Source organism: Geotrypetes seraphini, chromosome 4 (assembly GCF_902459505.1).
Source record: "Geotrypetes seraphini chromosome 4, aGeoSer1.1, whole genome shotgun sequence".
NCBI lineage: Eukaryota > Metazoa > Chordata > Amphibia > Gymnophiona > Dermophiidae > Geotrypetes > Geotrypetes seraphini.
In genome coordinates this window covers 146,644,831-146,665,067 of record NC_047087.1, presented here as the reverse complement: position 1 = coordinate 146,665,067, position 20,237 = coordinate 146,644,831, and the positions used below count along the sequence as shown (strand labels likewise).

At 44.9% G+C, this 20,237-nt stretch overlaps 1 protein-coding gene across 6 annotated transcripts in view; it reads right to left on the bottom strand.

The window, feature by feature from the left end:
• Window positions 1-20,237, bottom strand: part of BBS2 (Bardet-Biedl syndrome 2) — an 876,805-nt gene that overhangs the window by 471,591 nt on the left and 384,977 nt on the right. For 5 of the 6 annotated variants that reach the window (XM_033940626.1, XM_033940622.1, XM_033940625.1 and 2 more), the window contains one exon: window positions 15,172-15,307. In XM_033940626.1, the coding sequence (XP_033796517.1) occupies window positions 15,172-15,307 (136 nt within the window). The remainder of the gene's footprint in view (window positions 1-15,171; window positions 15,308-20,237) is intronic. The other variant, XM_033940623.1, reaches the window with a different exon arrangement.

The window sequence follows — 20,237 nt, the reverse complement described above, 5'->3', positions numbered from 1 at the left end:
TATCCCAGCAGATGCACCGGACGATTTCTTGAACTCTTTTGAATGAGTTGCTACTGCAGCCGGGTGGCCACAAGAGCAGTGGGCTGTACGCTTACTGCCATGCTTAGCGGGTGACACATTAGCAGCTTTTCAGACCATGCCTGCAGAGCAAGCTAATAATTACCCTGCTATAAAAATGTATATTTTGGATTACCTAGGGTACATGAGGGAGTACTATAGGCAGACACTTAGGTCTGTGCAAATGCACCACAAAGAAAGACCAAAAGCTCTCCTCCAGCGGATTAACAGGCTGGCAGAGAAATGGTTACACTCTTACATGTTAGACCCCAGGGCAATGTTCACGGAGGTAGTCCAGGAACAATTTCTGGAATCTATGCCCAAAGATCTGAGGGGGTGGCTGAAGAAGCAGGGAAGTGAAAATTTGGCACACATACTAACATCTGCAGAGGCATATTTAGATGCCCAAACTCCTGGTGAGGAAGATAGCGTGCCTCATAGATCACAGTCCCGAGGGCCTAGGGATACTAGACCCCAGCCTGACAACACCCAACGTCCCACCCGCCCTGAGTATAGGAAACCCTTAACTTCTAAAGGGAGTCAGGGCTATAGGAATGGGGGAAAGGGGCACAGACAAGATGAGGGTCAGAAGAAGGGGCGTTTATGTGGACTTGTTCTGCAACTAAAGAAGAGCATGGAGGAGAGTATTTCATTCCAGTATCGGTAGGGGGCCAGGCTACTATGGCTTTGCTCGATACGGGGGCAGACCAATCCATGATGGCTCACCGATTCTGGAAGAAAGTTTTTCCTAGAGAGAATGAACAGGGAAACCGTAGCTCAGTAATGATTACATGCGTACATGGGGATACGGTCCGTTATGACCTAAGGCCCACTACGGTGTGCTTTAAGGATAAAGTGTACCGGACACTTGTAGCCCTAGTGCCAACTGTCCCGTATGATCTTATATTAGGAAGAGACTGGTTGGGGTTCACAGAAGCGATTGGGGTGAAACAGAATTTGGTTAACACCCGGTCGCAAGGGGCCCCAGCATCAGAGTCAGAGACCCCTCTAGGAAAGATATTTCCCTTCACGGGGGAAGCGTTCCATAGATACCAGCAAAGGCAGGAGCGCCGGACCCGGGCCCAGAGGAGAAAGCAACAGCAGCAAAGGGGCTGGGCCTTGAAACAATCTGTCAAGAATAGGGAAGTCCCTTGGTTACCCCAGGAGGTTATGGACATCTTTCCCACCTTCCAAGCAGAACAAAAGGCAGATCCTACCCTAAGGGAAGATTGGCAACGGGTGGGAGGTACCCAAGAAGGATACCGGTGGATAGTCAAAAGAGGCCTGTTATATCGAGAGAGCTTGGTGGGAGAACAGGGGGAAGAAAAACAGCAACTTATGGTACCACAGGGGTTTAGAGGGGTGGTGATGAGAGCAGCCCATGACCATCCTCTATCGGAGCATAAGGGGGCTGAAGCCACCTGGCAGCAAGTGAAGAAGCGGTTTTGCTGGCCAAGAGCGCGTCAAGAGGTGATAGACTTCTGCCAATCGTGCCCTGTGTGTCAGAGACTATCATTGGCAAAACCTGCTAGAGCTCCTCTCATTCCCATTCCCATAGTAGAAGAACCCCTAGTACGGATTGCTATGGACATTGTGGGAATAATTTCATCTTAGTTGTAATGGACGTTACGACCCAATTCCCATGGGCGTTTCCTTTAAGGAAGGCGACATCAGCGGCCATCATGAAGGAACTGTTAGGACTCTTTTGTATGGTAGGATTCCCTAGGGAGGTTCTTACTGATCAGGGAAGTAACTTCCTTTCCACCGAGATGAGGGCTTTCTGGGAAGGCTTTGGTATACACCATATCAAGACTTCTGCTTACCATCCACAGGCTAATGGCATGGTCAAACGTTTTAATCAAACGTTAACGCAGATGTTAAAGAAAGGCGTTGGAGACAAACCTACAGATTGGGATCTGTTCATATCATTGGCCTTATTTGCAGCTAGAGAAAAGGTGCAAGACTCTTTGGGAGTAAGTCCTCATGAAATGTTGTTCGGATGACCACCTAGGGGTATGCTGGATATGCTCAGGGAAAAATGGGATTTTCCCGCAGAATCAGGGAGCAGTATAATTACATACTTAGCCCGATCGAGACAGGGGTTGAACCGGGCATTGAAGGTGGACAGGGATCACCGGGAGTGGAGTCAACGTCGTCAAAAAACCTACTATGATAGGGGGACGAAGACTCGCTAGCTGCAGATAGGAGACCGGGTGTTGGTACTGATCCACTCGGACTCTCACAAATTTTTAGCTCATTGGAAGGGCCCAGCCACTATAATAGAAAGAGTAGGTCAGGTAGACTACCGGGTGAAAGACCATAAGAACAGGGTACAGACATACCATGTTAATCTCCTGAAGCCCTGGAAAGATAGGGAAGTGTTGACCTTGGTGGCCCAGCAATGTAAGGATGAGGACTTGGGTCCCCAGATAGCTGATATGGTTGCCGAAGAGAAGGTGAACATAGGGACGGGACTTACCGAGACTCAAGCACATCAGGTTCAAGATATGATTTATCACTTTAAAGATGTGTTTTCCACGATGCCAGGGAAGACTAGGATAGTGGCTCACGATATCGTCACTACCCCAGGAAAGGTGGTCCGGGTTCGTCCCTATAGACTGGCTGAAGGGAAAAGGACCTTAGTGAAGGAATTGGTCCAGGAAATGTTGACCCTTGGGGTAATAGAACCATCCCAAAGCCCCTGGTGCAAATGGCCAAATGGTGCAGCCCGATAGTTATTGTCCCAAAGGCAGACGGGACCCCACGATTTTGTATTGATTTTAGACAGTTGAACGAAATTTCGCAATTTGATGCATTCCCGATGCCACAAGTGGATGAGCTGCTTGATTGGTTAGGGCAAGCCCAGTTCCTCACGACATTAGACCTGACAAAGGGCTATTGGCAAATACCTCTGACCAAAGAGGCTAAGCCTAAGACAGCCTTCAGTACACCCCAAGGTTTGTTTCAGTTTAGGCGTATGCCCTTTGGCTTACATGGGGCGGCGGCTTTATGCCAACGGGTGGTCCAGGAAGTATTAAGGGACCACTATGATTACGCTGACGCTTATATTGATGACATTGTCATACACTCAACATCGTGGGAGGAACATCTGGGACAGGTAGCAGCAGTTCTGAGGTCACTGAGGGAGGCAGGCCTCACAGTCAACCCCAAAAAATGTTTTGTAGGCCAAAGAGAGGTTAAATATCTGGGCTACATTGTAGGAAGGGGGCAGGTTAGGCCCTTGGTGGACAAGGTCCAGTGCATTCGAGACTACCCTCGGCCATGTACCAAGAAACAGCTTAGGGCCTTTCTAGGTCTAATAGGCTACTATAGGAGATTTATCCAGCATTTCTCCTCAAAAGCAGCCCCACTGACAGATATGTTGAAGAAAGAGAGTCCAGATACCCTATAGTGGGAATCAGATAGCATACGGGCTTTTGGAGACTTGAAGGAAAGCCTGTGCAAACGTCCTGTCCTGAAGGCTCTAGATTTCAACAAGCCTCTCATCCTACAAACAGATGCCGCTGGAAAAGGGTTAAGGGCTATCCTGAGTCAGGAGAGTGAAGGGGTTGAACACCCAGTCCTATTCCTTAGTCGGAAGCTCCATCTTAACGAACGGAACTATGCCAAAGTGGAACAGGAATGTCTGGCAGTCAAGTGGGCTGTACAGACATTAGCACATTATTTGCAGGAAAAACAATTTGCCCTAGTCACAGACCATGCTGCCTTAAAATGGCTAAATACTATGCGTAATAATAACACGCGTCTGACACGCTGGTATTTAGCTTTACAGGCATTCCGGTATCATGTAGTGCACCACCCAGGAAAACTGAATACCAACATAGACATTCTTTCCAGAATTCCAGACACCCTCAAAGTCTTCAGGATAGTCATCCTTTAAGTGGAGGGGATTGTGACAAACCTGTGGCCAGCTTTGTCCCTGTAAGGGATAAAAGCAGAACACGGTCCCTGGTCAGAAGGGCTGACCAGGTTAAAAGTAAAGGTTTGGATTTGGCTGACTACCCCTCAGACAGTGAGGTAGAGCAGGAGAGGCATGAGCATAGGAATATCCAGCAGAGAGTGCCATCTCAGTACAGGTACTCTAGAAAGTCTGATAGGGCTCTTATTGAGAAGTGGAGTCCCAATGCTGGAAGGTATGCTCATTACCAGCCTAGGAGAAACCTGAATTATTTCCCTAGGGATTTCCTGCCTAACACAGCTGCTCCTAGGAGAAAGGGGTGGGGCTTTAACTCACATAAGAACAGAGCATGGGATCATAGTGAGGAGAGCCAGGACGGAGCTAGAGCTAACGAGCTCAGGCAGCGGCAGAAGCAGCAAGGCTTGGATGCAGATGAGGGGAAAAGTCTCTCTCCTCCAGCCTGCAGCAGTGAGGATGTGGAGATGACCGAGGACTACCTCAGCTCCACCCCAGAGGCTGCTGAGCAGACAGAGGCTATGGACGTCTCTGAACCACTGCTGGAAGCTGGCTATTTCCCCACTGACATGGAGGTTAGTTGCTAAGGGGAAGGAAGCAAGGCTGTGCTTGTGCTGGCTCCCGTAACCCAAGCCCAGCTGACAGTGATTAGGGAGAGAGCAGGAAAAATCTCTCCTTTACACTGTGTGACTGCCCGGAGAGCATTGTTTGTTCAAGTGACTTTATCTATATGGGTGTGAAGGCTCCGTGTGAAAACCTAAGTAAAGTTCACAGCTTACCTAATGTCATGCTATCTGTGTCTCAGCTAGGTAAGCTGAAACGTTTTAAGGAATTCATTGCCAAATTTGGGAACTGCAATTACTCTGTCTGTTTTCACAAGGTGTTTGCAAAGTTTGAAAGTTTATTTTCCTGATATTTTTCATTTACCTTTACCCCTGGTGAAGAGGACTGTATTTAGACTGAAAAGACCAGGATATTGAACTGGATGTGGCATTTGTAGCAAGCCATTCTGACAACTGCAAGCTATTTTGTGTTTTATATTTTTGCCATGACATGCGGGTGGCTGATGGTATTCAGACCCCCGGGTTCAATAAAGTACAAGAACATTCTTTTGTAACAAGACTTACCTGTGTGGTCTTCTCTTTACAAGCTACTCTCAGTGTGGCCTGGCAGACTAAGCAGGCGCCTAGGTCTATTATAACCTGAAAAGCCTTCCTCCAACCTGAGTAGGCCACGCCGATAGGCCAGAACTCAACACACCTAATCCCTCTGGTGGTTAGAGCAAGGGATAAGTGTGTCACAGGGGACAGTGTCACAGAGGTATCAGTGGGAGAAGCTTTGGCCTCCAGTGACCACAACATGGTGTGGTTCCACCTGAAGAAAGGAATCACCAGGTCAAATACATCAACTAAAGTCCTAAATTTTAAAGGAACTAACTTTCAGTGTATGGGTGACTATGTCTACAAAGCGCTGCAAAACCAGAGCACAACGGACAGTGTGGAGGTACTATGGTCGGCTCTGAAATCAACCTGCAAGAAGCAACCAACATATACATAAAAACCCTGAGCAAACGGCGTAGAAAAAATAGACCACAGTGGTTCTCTGCGGAGATCTCAGAACTAGTAAAGCAAAAGAAAAAAGCATTCGTAACCTACAATCACAACGACCGGAAGCTAAAGAAACCTATCTGGCGAAATCAAGATATGTTAAAACGGCAGTCAGGGAGGCCAAACTCCGGATGGAAGAAAATATAGCAAGACAGGTTAAAACAGGAGATAAATCCTTTTTTAAGTATGTTAGCGACAGGAAGAAGAACCCAAGCAGTATTGTACGCCTAAAGAAACCTGACGGTAACTTCGTAGACTCGGATGCAAGCAAAGCAGAACTACTCAATAACTACTTTTGCTCAGTCTTCACCTGCGAAGCGCCAGGGTACAGACCTCAGCTACAGTCAAAGGGGTGCTTGGAGGACCCATTCAGGGACTTTGAATTTACCGCAAGCAATGTCTACCACGAACTATCAAAGCTAAAAGTGAACAAAGCTATGGGCCCGGATAATCTACACCCCAGAGCACTTCGGGAATTGAGAGATGTCCTGGCAGAACCGTTAGCTGAGCTTTTCAATCTTTCCCTAAGTAAGGGAAAAGTTCCCTTGGACTGGAAAACTGCCAACGTTATTCCGTTCCACAAAAAGGGATGCAGGGCAGAGGCTCATTGCAGTGGCAAATTTTGACGTCGCTCATACTTTGCTGCTACTCTACAGTTTTTTGTGACTTTTTTGTTATCCCCCCCTTTTTTACCATGGACCCCTGACGAAGGTTTGTCCGAAACACGGACCGTGTCAGGTCCCCTGATTGGTAAAAGGGTTTGCATATAATTATTTTGTCACAATAAATTTTGCCTACGTCTTGTACAGATCTGCAGTTTTGTTTTGTTTGCTCTCGGTTGTTTTTTACTGCAGTTTAGGTTGGAACTTTTTTCTTTGTTTTGTTGCTCAAAAACAGATTAGACACGATTCTGGATGACGAAGGACTGAGGAATTCCCACCAACATGGCTTTATGACGGGAAGGTCTTGTCAATCCAATCTGATAAACATCTTTGACTGGTTAACAAAAAAGCTGGATGGGGGAGAATCCCTGGACATCATGTATTTAGACTTAAGTAAGGCTTTTGATAGTGTCCCACACCGTAGGTTATTGAACAAGATGAACATGATGGGCCTAGGAGAAACACTGACTGCATGGGTAGAAGATTGGCTTAGCGGCAGACTTCAAAAGGTGATGGTAAATGGTATTCCCTCAAAAACATCGGAAGTGACCAGTGGAGTGCCGCAGGGCTCGGTCTTGGTCCCGATACTATTTAATATTTTTGTAAGGGATCTGCCTCAGGGACTTCGAGGCAAAATTACATAATTTGCCGAAGACGCTAAACTATGCAACATTGTGGGCAGCGCAGCAGAACCCGACAGCACAACCATGCCCGACACTATGGAGCAGGACCTACTTTTACTGGAACAACAGTCCAGTACTTGGCAACTGAATTTTAATGCCAAAAAATGTAAGGTAATGCACCTTGGTAGCAGAAATCTATGCAGAACATACACACTGAATGGTGAAAACCTAACAAGAACTGTAGCAGAATGGGACTTGGGAGTAATCATCCGGGAAGATATGAAAGCTGCTAATCGGGTGGAAAAAGCTTCAGCAAAGGCTAGACAAATGCTGGGTTGCATCAGAAGGAGCTTTATTAGCCGAAAGCCTGAAGTTATACTGCCGTTATACAGATCCATGATGAAACCTCACCTGAAGTGCTGTGTTCAGTTTTGGAGGCCACATTATCAAAAGGATGTGAAGAGAATGGAGTCGATTCAGTGAATGGCCACCAGGATAGTCTCAGGACTTAAAGATCTCCCATATGAAGAACGTTTGAGCAAGCTGTGCTTATATTCTCTCGAAGAGCGCAGAGAAAAGAGGGACATGATAGAAACATTCAAATACATCACGGGCCGCATTGAGGTGGAGGAAGAAATCTTTTTTCTTACGGGTCCCACGGCGACAAGACAGCATCTGCTAAAACTCGAGGGGGGGGGAAGATTTCATGGGGACACCAGGAATTACTTCTTCACTGAAAGGGTAATTGATTGATGGAATGGTCTTCCACGTCAGGTAATCGAGGCCAGTACCACGCTCGACTTCAAGGGACGAATGGACAGACAGGTGGGGTCGCTCCAGAAGAATGCTTAAAAGATGGATTCTCAAGGGAGGGAGGGTTCTTGAGTGGGTAGACTTGTTGGGCCGCCGGCCCTTTTCTGCCATCATCCTCTATGTTTCTAAGGTGGTGGATGACTAGAATGTGCTCCCAAGAGAGGTAGTGGAGATGAAAACGGTGATAGAGTTCTAAAAAGCGTGGGATGAGCACAGAGGTTCTAGAATCAGAAAATAATAGTAAATATTGAAGAACTAAGGCCAGTACTGGGTAGACTTGCACGGTCTGAGTCTGTATATGGCCGTTTGATGGAGGATGTGCTGGGGAAAGCTTCAATGGCTAGGAGGGTGTAGATTGACTAGAGTGAGCTTTGACGGAGACTTCAGTAGTTGGAACCTAAGAACAGTACTGGGCAGAACTTTGGATTCTTGCCCAGAAATAGTTAAGAAGAAGAAGGAAAAAAACACCCAACAAATTTTTAGATTGAATCAGGTTGGGCAGACTGGATGGACCATTTGGGTCTTTATGTGCTGTCATCTGCTATGTTATTATGTTTTTATTGGAGGAAAAACTGAACGAAATCACTACCAAATACCACCTAACTAATAAAGAATTCAGCAACTTCTTCACAGAGAAAATAACAAAGATACAGAAAGACAACACCCTATATAACAACATATTAATAGACAAACATATGAAAACAGGAGACACAATGGAAGCATTTGAACCCATCACAGAGACCCAGGTGATGAAACTACTGAGAAGAGTGAAACCAGGCCTACCATCCCTCGATGCATGTCCAATACATTCGATGAGAGAACTCGAAGGCCCAGGATTCTCCTACTTCACAGACCTTATCAATAAATCATAACAGTCCGGACAAGTCCCACTTAAATAGAAACTCTCAGTCATCAAACCCACCCTGAAGAATAAAGAAAAAGACCTAGAAGATCTTTCCAACTACAGACTGGTAGCCAACAAACTGTGGATATCTAAACTAATAGACCAATCAGGATTCAAAAGACACCTAAGCATAGAAACAGAAATATGATGGCAGATAAAGGCCAAATGGCCCATCTAGTCTTCCCATTCGCAGTAACCATTATCTTTTCCTCTAAGAGATCCCACGTGCCTATTCCACTTCTTGAATTCAGACACAGTGTCTGTCTTCTACCACTTCTTCTGGGAGACTGTTTCACGCATCTACCCCCCCTTTCTGTAAAGAAGAATTTTCTAACATTACTCTTGAGTCTACCACCCCTCAACCTCAAATTATGACCTGTGGTTTTAACATTTTCCTTTCTCTGGAAAAGATTTTGTTCTATGTTAATCCCTTTCAAGTATTTGAACATCTGAATCATATCTCCCATGTCCCTTCTTTTCTCTAGAGTATACATAGTCAGTTTTTTTCAGTCTCTTCTTATACGTCTTTTGGAGCAAACCTCCTACCATTTTCAACGCCTTTCTCTGAACCACTTCAAGTCTTCTTATGTCCTCTGCCAGATATGGTCTCCAAAACGGAACACAATACTCCAGTGGGGCCTCACCAACGACCTGTACAGGGGCATCAACACCTTCTTTCTTCTACTGGTTACGCCTCTTTCTATACAGCCCAGCATTGTTCTGGCAACAGCCACCACCTTATCACACTCTTTTTTTACCTTTAGATCTTCGGACACTATCACCCCAAGGTCCCTCTCCACATCCGTGTATATCAGCCTCTCACTTCCCAGCACATATGACTCCTTCCGATTTCTAATCCCCAAATGCATTAATCTGCACTTCTTTGCATTGAATTTTAGTTGCCAGATATTAGACCATTCTTCTACTCTGTTACAAATCTTGGTATCATCTGCAAAAAGGCTAACCTTTCCTTCTAACCCTTCAGCAACCTCACTCAAACAGATTGAACAGGATCAGCCCCAGCACCGAACCCTGAGGAACTTCACTACTCACCTTTCCTTCCTCCAAGCAAATTCCATTACTACCACCCTCTTGCATCTGTCCAACAACCAATTTCTAATCCAGTTCACCACTTTGGGTCCTAACTTCAGCCCGTCAAGTTTGTTCAAGAGCTTCCTATAAGGAACCATGTCAAAAGCTTTGCTGAAATCTATGTAAATATGTCCTTGATCCAGTTCTCTGGTCACCCAATCAAAAAATTCAATCAGGTTCGTTTGACATGATTTACCTTTAGTAAAAGTGAAGATATGTAACCTCTTACTTAACTTGACTGCCAATGAATTATCATCGATAAAGTACAGCAGCTTGTGTAATTCTTAAATGTTCATTAAATAATCCAACTTTTTGTTTTAAATCTTCAGAATATGCTGACCTCCAACCAATTTATTCCTGGTTGAGACATTTCAAGGCAAGTTGATCCTCATCAGACTTATTTTCTTAAAAAAATTTTGTATTTAATAATTGTGCTAATAAGTGCTTCCAAAGTGCTTCTCTTAGTACAATAAATAAATAATTCTAAATAATTCCAATGCTTAAATAAATTTATATTTTGTACTTAACTTTTCATGCTTGCTGATCGCATGAGTCGCTGTTGGTCAAACTTAAACGTCAGGTAGGGACCTGTGTTCTCTGACATGTTTTGCCAAAGGCTTTATCAAGAAGAAGTCCCCCCCTTCAGTGTTGATCCACTGCATCCCGACCAAACTTCTAAAATAAAGCCATGTTGCCTCAGATCCTGTAACCCATTAGATTCCAGAAAGTTCACTATCCTTTCTTTCAGCAACACTTCCTTTATTTTTCCAACAACCAAAATGAGGCTTACCAGCCTGTAGTTTCCCGCTTCATCTCTGCAACCACTTTTGTGAATAGGACCATATCCACTCTTCTCTAATCCCCAGAAACTACTCCAGTCTCCAGAGATTTGTTGAACAAGTCTTTAGTAGGACCTGTCAGAACCTCTCTGAGCTCTCTCAGTATCTGGGGATGGATCCAGTCTGGTTCCATCGCTTTGTCCACCTTCAGTTTTTAAGTTGCTCATAAACACTTCATTCTATGAACGGTGCAGAATCTACTCCATTTTTATATGTAACTTTGCCAGACAATCTCGGTTCTTCTCCAGGATTTTCTTCTGTGAACACAGAAGTATTTGTTGAGCATGTTTGCTTTTTCCTCATCACTCTCCAGATATCGGTTCATAACATCTTTTAGTTTTGTAATTCCATTTTTCATCTTCCTCCTTTCACTAATACTGTGTTTCCCCAAAAATAAGATAGTGTCTTATATTCATTTGGGACCCAAAAAAGGCACTAGGTCTTATTTTCGGGCAGAGCTTATATTTTTCATGTACATGATCATCTCTCCCTTCCTTTCCTTCACCCCAATTCTTCCTCTTTGCTTTCCCCCACATGTGCAACATCTTTCCTCCCCTCTCACCCATCCCCTTGTGCCTTCCCTCTGCAACATCTTTCTATCCCTACATCTCTCCCATCCCCCTGTGCAGCAGAACTCTTTGCCCAGCTTCCATCCATCCCTTTTTCCCATCCCTCATGCAATAGAACCCTTGAGCACCCGCTGCCGCCCTGTCATGCAGCCAAACCGCTGATGACCCTCCATCCTTCCCTCCCAACCGATTCCCGCTGACCGTGACCATAAATACCTTGCTGCAGAGAAGCATTGGGCCAGCAGCACTCACAGGCTCCTTCGCGGCCATCTCGCTGGGGCTGAGTATGTACTGATGATGTAATCTCTCTCCCGACTTCCTGGTCTCACCTTCAAAGCAGCCTGCAGAGGATCACTGGTCAGCTGTAGTGATCCTAGCAGGCTTCCATCAACCTTTGCAGCAAGTTCCCTCTGCTGCGGTCCCTTACATCAGAGGAGGGGTGGAGGCCAACAGCAGCCTGCTAGGATAGCTACAGCTGACCAGCGATCCTCTGCAGGCTGCTTTGAAGGTGAGACCAGGAAGCCGGAGGACGCTAGAAAGAAGGGGGAAAACATGGAAGCCTTCGGGGGGGGGGTGTCAGGCCCTGGTGTAGAAGTACATGGTGGGAGAGAAGGAAGGAGGGGTCCAAAGAGACGTGCATATGCCGGACTGAGGGTGGGGGAGGGGAAGAAATAATGGGTCTAAAAACAGGAGAGGGAGAGAGATAGTGGACAATGGGATGGAGGGATGGAGGGAGGGAAGGAACAGAAAGGTAGAGAAGTTGGGCACAGGGGATGGTGTGGAGGGGGATATACAATAGATACTGGATAGGAGGGTAGTTTGGAAGGGAAAGGGAGAGATGGTGGACCCAGGGGTGGTGGGGAAGGAGGGAGAGATGCTGGGTGAAAGGGTAGTTGAGGAAAGGAGAGGTGGTGGATCTGGGGATGGTGGGGTCCTTCGCTGCAGATATGGGGATGAAGTCAAAAAAAGGAAAGATGCCAGATCTCTGGGGAAGGGGAGGACAGAGATGGAAAATGGATGGTTAGCACCGAGAAAGAAGAAAACGACAATTGTGCAGGAGACCCTGGCAAGCAAGTTATCAGAAGAGAAAGAGAAACCAGAGCCTGGGACCAACATGATTTGAATAATGACCAGACAACAAAAGGTAGAAAAAATATGTCAGATTTGAAATGTGTACTGTGTTAGATAGCAAGTGTGAACTAGGACCTAAATGAGAGGAAAAGTCTTTTTTATTTATTTTTGTTTACACCACAGAGCCGGCGTGGGGATGGAGAGATTGTAACCCTATACTTCTACTAAAACTAAGTATCTTAATAAAAAATTTGGACCGTGGCTTAGCCTGTGTTTTAGATTTTGGCCCCTTATTTAATTGACACCCCTGCCCTAGAGGAACCAGACGGGTTGAAGCCTAGCGCTCCCGCCCCCCTCCACCCCACCAGCACTTGGATGCTTCTCAGCCAGCCATCCAGCACAAATCTGGCATGAATCCACATTATTCTATTTCAATTTCAGTTTTATTGAAGATTAACAATATGTATAATCAACTATAATACAGAAACAGCATAGCAGAATACTAATTGTAGCAACTAAGTAGATACAGACTTAGACCAAGAAGTGGACTCTTTTTTCTTGACCCATGATTAATATGAAAACCCCTTCTGAAATCCCCCTTCCCCCTCAAATGTACAGAGTCTCATGACCTTTCTGATATGGAGCAGCCATTCAATATTTGGCTTCTTACACTAGAAGGGATGCTCTGTAAATAGGACTCAAATAACTTTAACAAATATAGTTTATTCCTCCAGTATCAGAACATGGGATAATGTTCTTGTAGGAAGTGGTTCATTATACTTTTCCCCCCAGACTATAAGACTTTTTCAAAAATAAAATTTCACCTTTCCCATAAGCTCCTAAGTATGAATATTCTGCAAAAATTATACCTTCTGTAGCCAAAGGTAATGTATGATCCACAACATTTTGTAAATATTTAACCACTCCTTTGCAAAATCCATGTATATGTTCACACAACCATATACTATGAACAACAGTGTTTTCCAATGTCCCACATTTCTTATATTTCAGGGAATCTATAATTTCTGCCAGGTAAACCCTCTTCTGTGAAAAATAAGCTTTATGTATGATTCTAAAGTATGATTCCTGTAATTCCGCATTATATAGCACTTTTTGTATTGCTTTAATTATATCAGACAGGGAGAAAATACGCAAAAGTGTGGACAACTCCCCATTCCATTTACCCATTATAATTCTTTGGAGGCAGCCTTTTCATTATCATTTTATGAAAGCGTGAAATTGAAACTTTGCACCATGCATCCCCATTAAAGCAGCCTGAGGAGTCAGTCTGGAATGATTTTAAGCAAAATTGAGGTGTTTTGAGGCATACAGAGGCTTTTAAAATCAAATTGGAAAATCCAAGATGGCCACCGTAGCAGCATTTTAGCACAAAAAAATGATCTGGGAAAGCTAAAGCCAAGGAAAATTCAACAAAGAGGTTTTTGGAGGTGAGGGACACAAATACCAGCCCCAGAAGCCTCTAACACTTAAATATGTAGACCACCCCAATGTCTCCCATAGGCTATAATAACCTGTTCTCACTATTGTATTGGTTGCTGTGTCTGCTTCAGCTCAAACTGCAGCTAGACAATGGAGATGAAAGCTGCCTCAGATAAGCATGAAATTCTACTCCAAATGCTTGTTTCTTTGGGCTGCCAGTCAGACCCTGAACAACCTTGAGATCTCAGACTCCCACAGCTCCTCATGAGTCTTCGGCAAGGGGGGGGGGTATTTGAATACAGCCAGCACCCGTTAAATCCTTGAGGACCAACACAGGGCCAACATGGCACTCACAGGGCACTCAGGGCACTCAAGCTCAGATAAAAACCAGAAGTGCACTATGTTCCCAAGGGAATGATCCCCAAGTGAAAGAGACAGAGCCAGAGTTGCCCCAGTCAAACTGGGAACCTTTGGTGCACTGTAAGCCTCATAATTTGGATAAAGACCTGAAAATAAAAAATCTAAATCAGAGGAGATCACTAAGTCACCTTCCAACTCGCATTTAGGAGGAAAAGTTGAGGAGCTAGGGCACAGCCCAGAGATGCAGGAGGTGGAGCCAAGAGAAAAAAGTAGATGATGCCTTCTACAAACTTGTGAGTAAAGGAGAATAAATCCACTGGCTCAAGACTCATATGCCTTCTGCAATAGAAAAAGTGTTTTGACTTTTACCTGCACCTTGAGTATGCCATTTTGTAAGGTCCTGCAGCCAGCCACTAATTCAATCAGGAGTTTTCAAACTTGGGGGGTAGGGAGGAATCACGGTGGATCAGTATCAGCAACATATCTGGGCAGTGCATATCTGACTGCTTAGCTATGCAAGCATCAGTAGTGAATATGGCTTGTGCCCACTTAAGTATCAGCTACTCCCAACTCCAACCCCAGACTGCCCATCCACTGCCAGATTTTAGATTAGGTGATTAGTGCTGATATTCAGTAGTACTGCTTAGGCAATCAGCCCATACATAGAAGGCTGACTCCAAGCAGCAGTAGTTGAGGGGATCAGGGAGATTAGAAAGGTAGAATCAGATTGGGGAGTGAGGAGGGACATCAGAGAAATTGGAGAAATGCAATGGGGGAGGAAACACAACTAAAGACCTATATATGTACTGGTGGCTGCATTCTAACCAGTCATGCTCAGATATTCAGTGCTGGTGCCCGGACATAGCCCAGCACTGCATATCCAGGTCTAATTTAGCCAGCGATAGTAAGTGTTTAAAAAAATTTTCACTGTTGGCAGTTGAATACTGACCACTAAATATTTAGAAATTTATCTGTGCTATTAATGTGTATAGTCTGGTCTTTCTGTTGCAGATAGATACAAAACATAAGGTATATAACAAGACAGGACACCATGGAACTGACAGAGGAAGGTCTTCTAACTATACAGCAGACAAGATTCCTGTAAGTAAAGTTACAGACATCATGCGACTAGAACTAAAGCAGAAACTTTGTATAATCCTCCACTAAATGTAACATAGTCAGTCTACAGTGATCTTTTACCTTCACCATCCACTGAACAGCATATTAACTGAGAGTTTCCATCCATTCTGTAATCACCTTCTACCACTCCTGAAATAGAGGAAGTGAAATTGTCCTTAAAGATGACCTCCCCAGTTCGATCACTGCGTGCATCAATCTGGAAAATGGAAAAGCCCCAAAGGGTAGAATTTAAAAACATGATTTACTGTGTAGTGTAAATTACCCAAACAATGAGGAACCCCAGGCAGGATGTTACACCTAGTGAGAAGTTAGATTTCACCCCTGAGTTGTTTCATCCTGAGAAAAGCTTTCCTTTACCAGTCCCTTATAACAGGGTTTCTCAACATGTGGTACGCATACTCTTGGGGATATACTGGCCACCTGTTGGAGGTACGTGGCCTGGCCACTTCCGGGGATCCCTGCCTCCCTCCCTGCCTCCGTCCCTGCCTGCTGCACCACCCTCCATCCCTGAAGCTCCTTCCCCCCCAGCAACAACTCCTCACAGGAACAGGCGAGGGCACGTGAAGTGACTCACACACTACACGTGGCCGGCCCACAAGCCTTCCCTTCTACGTTAAGTTGCTGCTGGGGGGTATGGCGTGTGTCGGCTCCAGCGAGATGGCGTGGGTGGGAGGTGGTGCAGCGGGTGGGCAGACGGATCCCTGCCAGCAGCGGCTTCAGTGGGGGGCAGACAGGGATCCCCGGTGGCGCCTGCAGCATCTGTGGATGGGTTGGCTTTGGGGAAGGAGGGAGCACTAACTTGGGACATAGGAGGGAGGGAATAGAAAGGGAGAATTGATGGGCATGAGTGTGTGAGTTAGAAATGTGGAATTGTGCTGGAGAGGGGTGATTGAAGGAGAAATGAGCATGGGGTTGGTGGGCAGTGGTGAAAAATGCTGCACATAATCTGGGGAATGAGAGGGAGAAATGTTGGATGTGGCAGTAGAGGGGGGTGGGAGAGATGCCTAGATCTCTCAAGATAGATGGACAGTGAGAAAGAGAGGGAGACATGTTGCCAATAGGGGTGGAGGAGATAGGAAGAAAAGTTGGGCTCATGGAGGGACAGAGAGAGAGAGATGTTGGTTTGGGAAGGGAATGGGGTCCAGATGAGAGGAAGCGTGCAGAAGCAGAAAGAAAGAAATATTGGAAATGCAACCAGAGACTCATGAAAATCACCAGACTACAAAGGTAGGAAACATAATTTTCAATTTAGTGATCAAAATGTGTCAGTTTAGTGAATTTATATCTGCTGTCTATATTTTGCTCTATATATGTCTATTTTACTATAGTTGTTACTGATTGCATATTTTAAAGTCAACTGCCTTGACCTCTTTGATAAAAAAACACATGAATTTACAAGATAATTAACATTTTCTGTGTGCACAGTGTGCTTTGTGTTTTTTTTAATTTTGTGGTTACCATTCTGGGGGAAGAGCAAGCTAAACAGAAAGGACGGGCTCTACCTCAGCAGAAACGGAACGAGGTTACTTGCAAGCAACATCGAGAGAAGTTGAGAAGTTTTTAAACTAGGAAGAAGGGAAAAGCCGACAGACGACTGAGAGAGAGAGAGTCGATGGTTCGGAAAACGGTATACCCGGAGGATACCGTGCTGGAAGATAGAGGGAAAGACTCACCGGATTACAAACAAGACAGATCGAAAAGGACACAAGAGGGAAGGAAATGCAAGAAAGGAACAGACCGCAAACTCAAGTGTGTGTACACGAACGCAAGGAGCCTTAGGAATAAGATGGGTGAATTAGAAGCTATGGTACAAAAAGATAACATCATAGGCATCACGTAAACATGGTGGACTGAGGAAAACGTCTGGGACACTGTGCTACCGGGATACAAACTATACTGCAAAGACAGAGTGGCATATACGTCAAAGAGGGAATTGAATCTACTGGAGAAAACATGCCACAACTAATGGATAAGTTAGAGCAGGGGTGCCCAATACGTCGATCGCGATCAACCAGTAGATTGGGAAGGCAATGTGAGTCGATCACAGAGCCCATCCCGGGCTCCGTGATACTCGTGTTGCCGTCCCAATCTACCGGGCCGATCAGCCTTTCTCTCCCCGACATCAAAGACGCCGACGCCGGGCATCCACTTTAGGCTGTTTTTTGTCATTTGGGGTGGCAGCAGCCTGAAAAAGAAATCATCCTGGCCGGGGTCGGTGTCATGTTCTGGAGCTTCTACCTCTTCCAGCAGCCTTCCTATCTGGCCCTCTCCCTTCCACCTGCATCCGGCCACACCCCCTGCTCCGCGGCTCTCTAGACAACTCGTCAGCAGCAGTGATCGACACAAGCTTCTGACGTCGGGGCCTACCCTCTGCGAGTCTCGCTTGTTTAAACTTTCTTTTTCCACAAAGGCGGGACTCGCAGAGAGAAGGCCTCGATGTCGGCAGCCTGTCTTGATCACCTTTGCAGACAAGTTGCTGAAGAGGGCTGCAAGGCAGGGTGTATGGCTGGATGCAGGTGGAAGAGAGAGGGAAACAAAAGGAAATATTTCATACCGGGCAGGGCCGGAGTGGAGGGAGGGTGGAAAGATTCTGGCAACAGGGTGCAGTAACAAAGGAAAAGGGGGGGGGGAAGCTGAAAATGGAGTTAGTGACACAAAGAAGAGAAAGTATAAGTAGGACCTACTGAATAAGGATACAGATACAGAGGGGACATGAAGAGGAGGTAAAATAGAGACATAAAAGTAATGCTGAAAAAGTGGGGGAGGGAGAGTTAAAGACATTGAAAGGGCAAATGATGAACATGGGGTAAAGACAACATACCCTTTGATTTTAGGAGATTTTAACATCCATTTCGATGATACAACTAATCCAATCACCAAAGATATACTAAGTCATATTAAGACGTTAAATTTGCAAACAATAATTCAGGATCCAACTCACTCCGCAAACCACACCTTGGACATGATTCTCACTTCTAAATCTCAATTTCTCACTTACTCGGTTCCGACAATCTTACCCATGCCCTGGTCTGATCATTTCTTTATATCATTCAACATCTATTCACAAAAAGGTACATTAATACAAACACCTACAGAACATAAAAATTAGAATTATCTGATATCCTCCACTCAATTAATCCGCTATCCTCAACTCCCAACTCTGACTCACTTGAAGAACAACTTCTAATTTGGAATTCAACCCTACAATCTTTCTTAGACAGACGCCAGAGGGTGGTGGTTAATGGAAGTCGCTCGAAGGAAGGAAAGGTGACTAGTGGAGTCCCTCAGGGTTCGGTGCTGGGGCCAATCCTGTTCAATATGTATGTAAGTGACATTGCTGAAGGGTTAGAAGGAAAAGTGTGCCTTTTTGCAGATGATACCAAGATTTGTAACAGAGTAGACACCGTAGAGGGAGTGGAAAATATGAAAAAGGATCTGCAAAAGTTAGAGGAATGGTCTAATGCATGGCAACTAAAATTCAATGCAAAGAAATGCAGAGTAATGCATTTAGGGATTAATAATAGGAAGGAACCGTATATGCTGGGAGGAGAGAAGCTGATATGCACGGACGGGGAGAGGGACCTTGGGGTGATAGTGTCCGAAGATCTAAAGGCGAAAAAACAGTGTGACAAGGCAGTGGCTGCTGCCAGAAGGTTTCTGGGCTGTATAAAGAGAGGCGTAGTCAGTAGAAGGAAGAAGGTGTTGATGCCCCTGTACAGGTCATTGGTGAGGCCCCACTTGGAGTATTGTGTTCAGTTTTGGAGACCGTATCTGGCGAAAGACGTAAGAAGACTTGAGGCGGTCCAGAGGAGGGCGACGAAAATGATAGGAGGCTTGCGCCAGAAGACGTATGAGGAGAGACTGGAAGCCCTGAATATGTATACCCTAGAGGAAAGGAGAGACAGGGGAGATATGATTCAGACGTTCAAATACTTAAAGGGTATTAACGTAGAACAAAATCTTTTCCAGAGAAAGGAAAATGGTAAAACCAGAGGACATAATTTGAGGTTGAGGGGTGGTAGATTCAGGGGCAATGTTAGGAAATTCTACTTTACGGAGAGGGTGGTGGATGCCTGAAATGCGCTCCCGAGAGAGGTGGTGGAGAGTAAAACTGTGACTGAGTTCAAAGAAGCGTGGGATGAACACAGAAGATTTAGAATCAGAAAATAATATTAAAGATTGAACTAGGCCAGTTACTGGGCAGACTTGTACGGTCTGTGTCTGTGTATGGCCGTTTGGAGGAGGATGGGCAGGGGAGGGCTTCAATGGCTGGGAGGGTGTAGATGGGCTGGAGTAAGTCTTAACAGAGATTTCGGCAGTTGGAACCCAAGCACAGTACCGGGAAAAGCTTTGGATTCTCGCCCAGAAATAGCTAAGAAGAAAAAAAAAAAAAAATTTAAATTGAATCAGGTTGGGCAGACTGGATGGACCATTCGGGTCTTTATCTGCCGTCATCTACTATGTTACTATGTTAATAAAGTGCCATTAATTTCCAAAACAATTTCCCCCCACGTAAATTATCTAATCCTTGGTACACTGATGAGCTTTCTCTCCTTAAAAAACAATTACGATCACTGGAAAGGAAATGGCGCCATACCAAATCTCTCATAAATCTAAAACGCTGCAAAGAACATGCCTCTCTTTATAAAATGAAAATCAACTGCGCTAAAAGTAGCTATTATTCTAAAAAAATCTCCAAAACAGAAAAAATCCATCTATTTTATATGCCATTTTGAAATCCATTATTCCTATGACCCAAAGAGAAAATAACAAATAAAAGATTCAACTTACGGCTCAGGAATTGGCCGATTACTTCTGTAAAAAAATCAGTAATATCCGAAATACATTTTATCCTACCATATCAGGAAACTCAACTGACAGCTCAGATACCGAATTTCTACCCACAGCCAAATGTGCTAACTTCAAGATTCCTGCCCTAATTGATATTGAATCCCTCTTTAAAAAAATCAATTTAAAAGGATCCCGTTCAGAAATTATCCCCCTGTTTCTTTTTAAAAAATTATTTTCTTGTTTTGGCCCTTTTATTCATTCCCTTGTACTAAAAAGCCTACTTACAAGTAGAGCTCCTCAGTCTTGGAAAACTGCAATAATTACTCCAATACCAA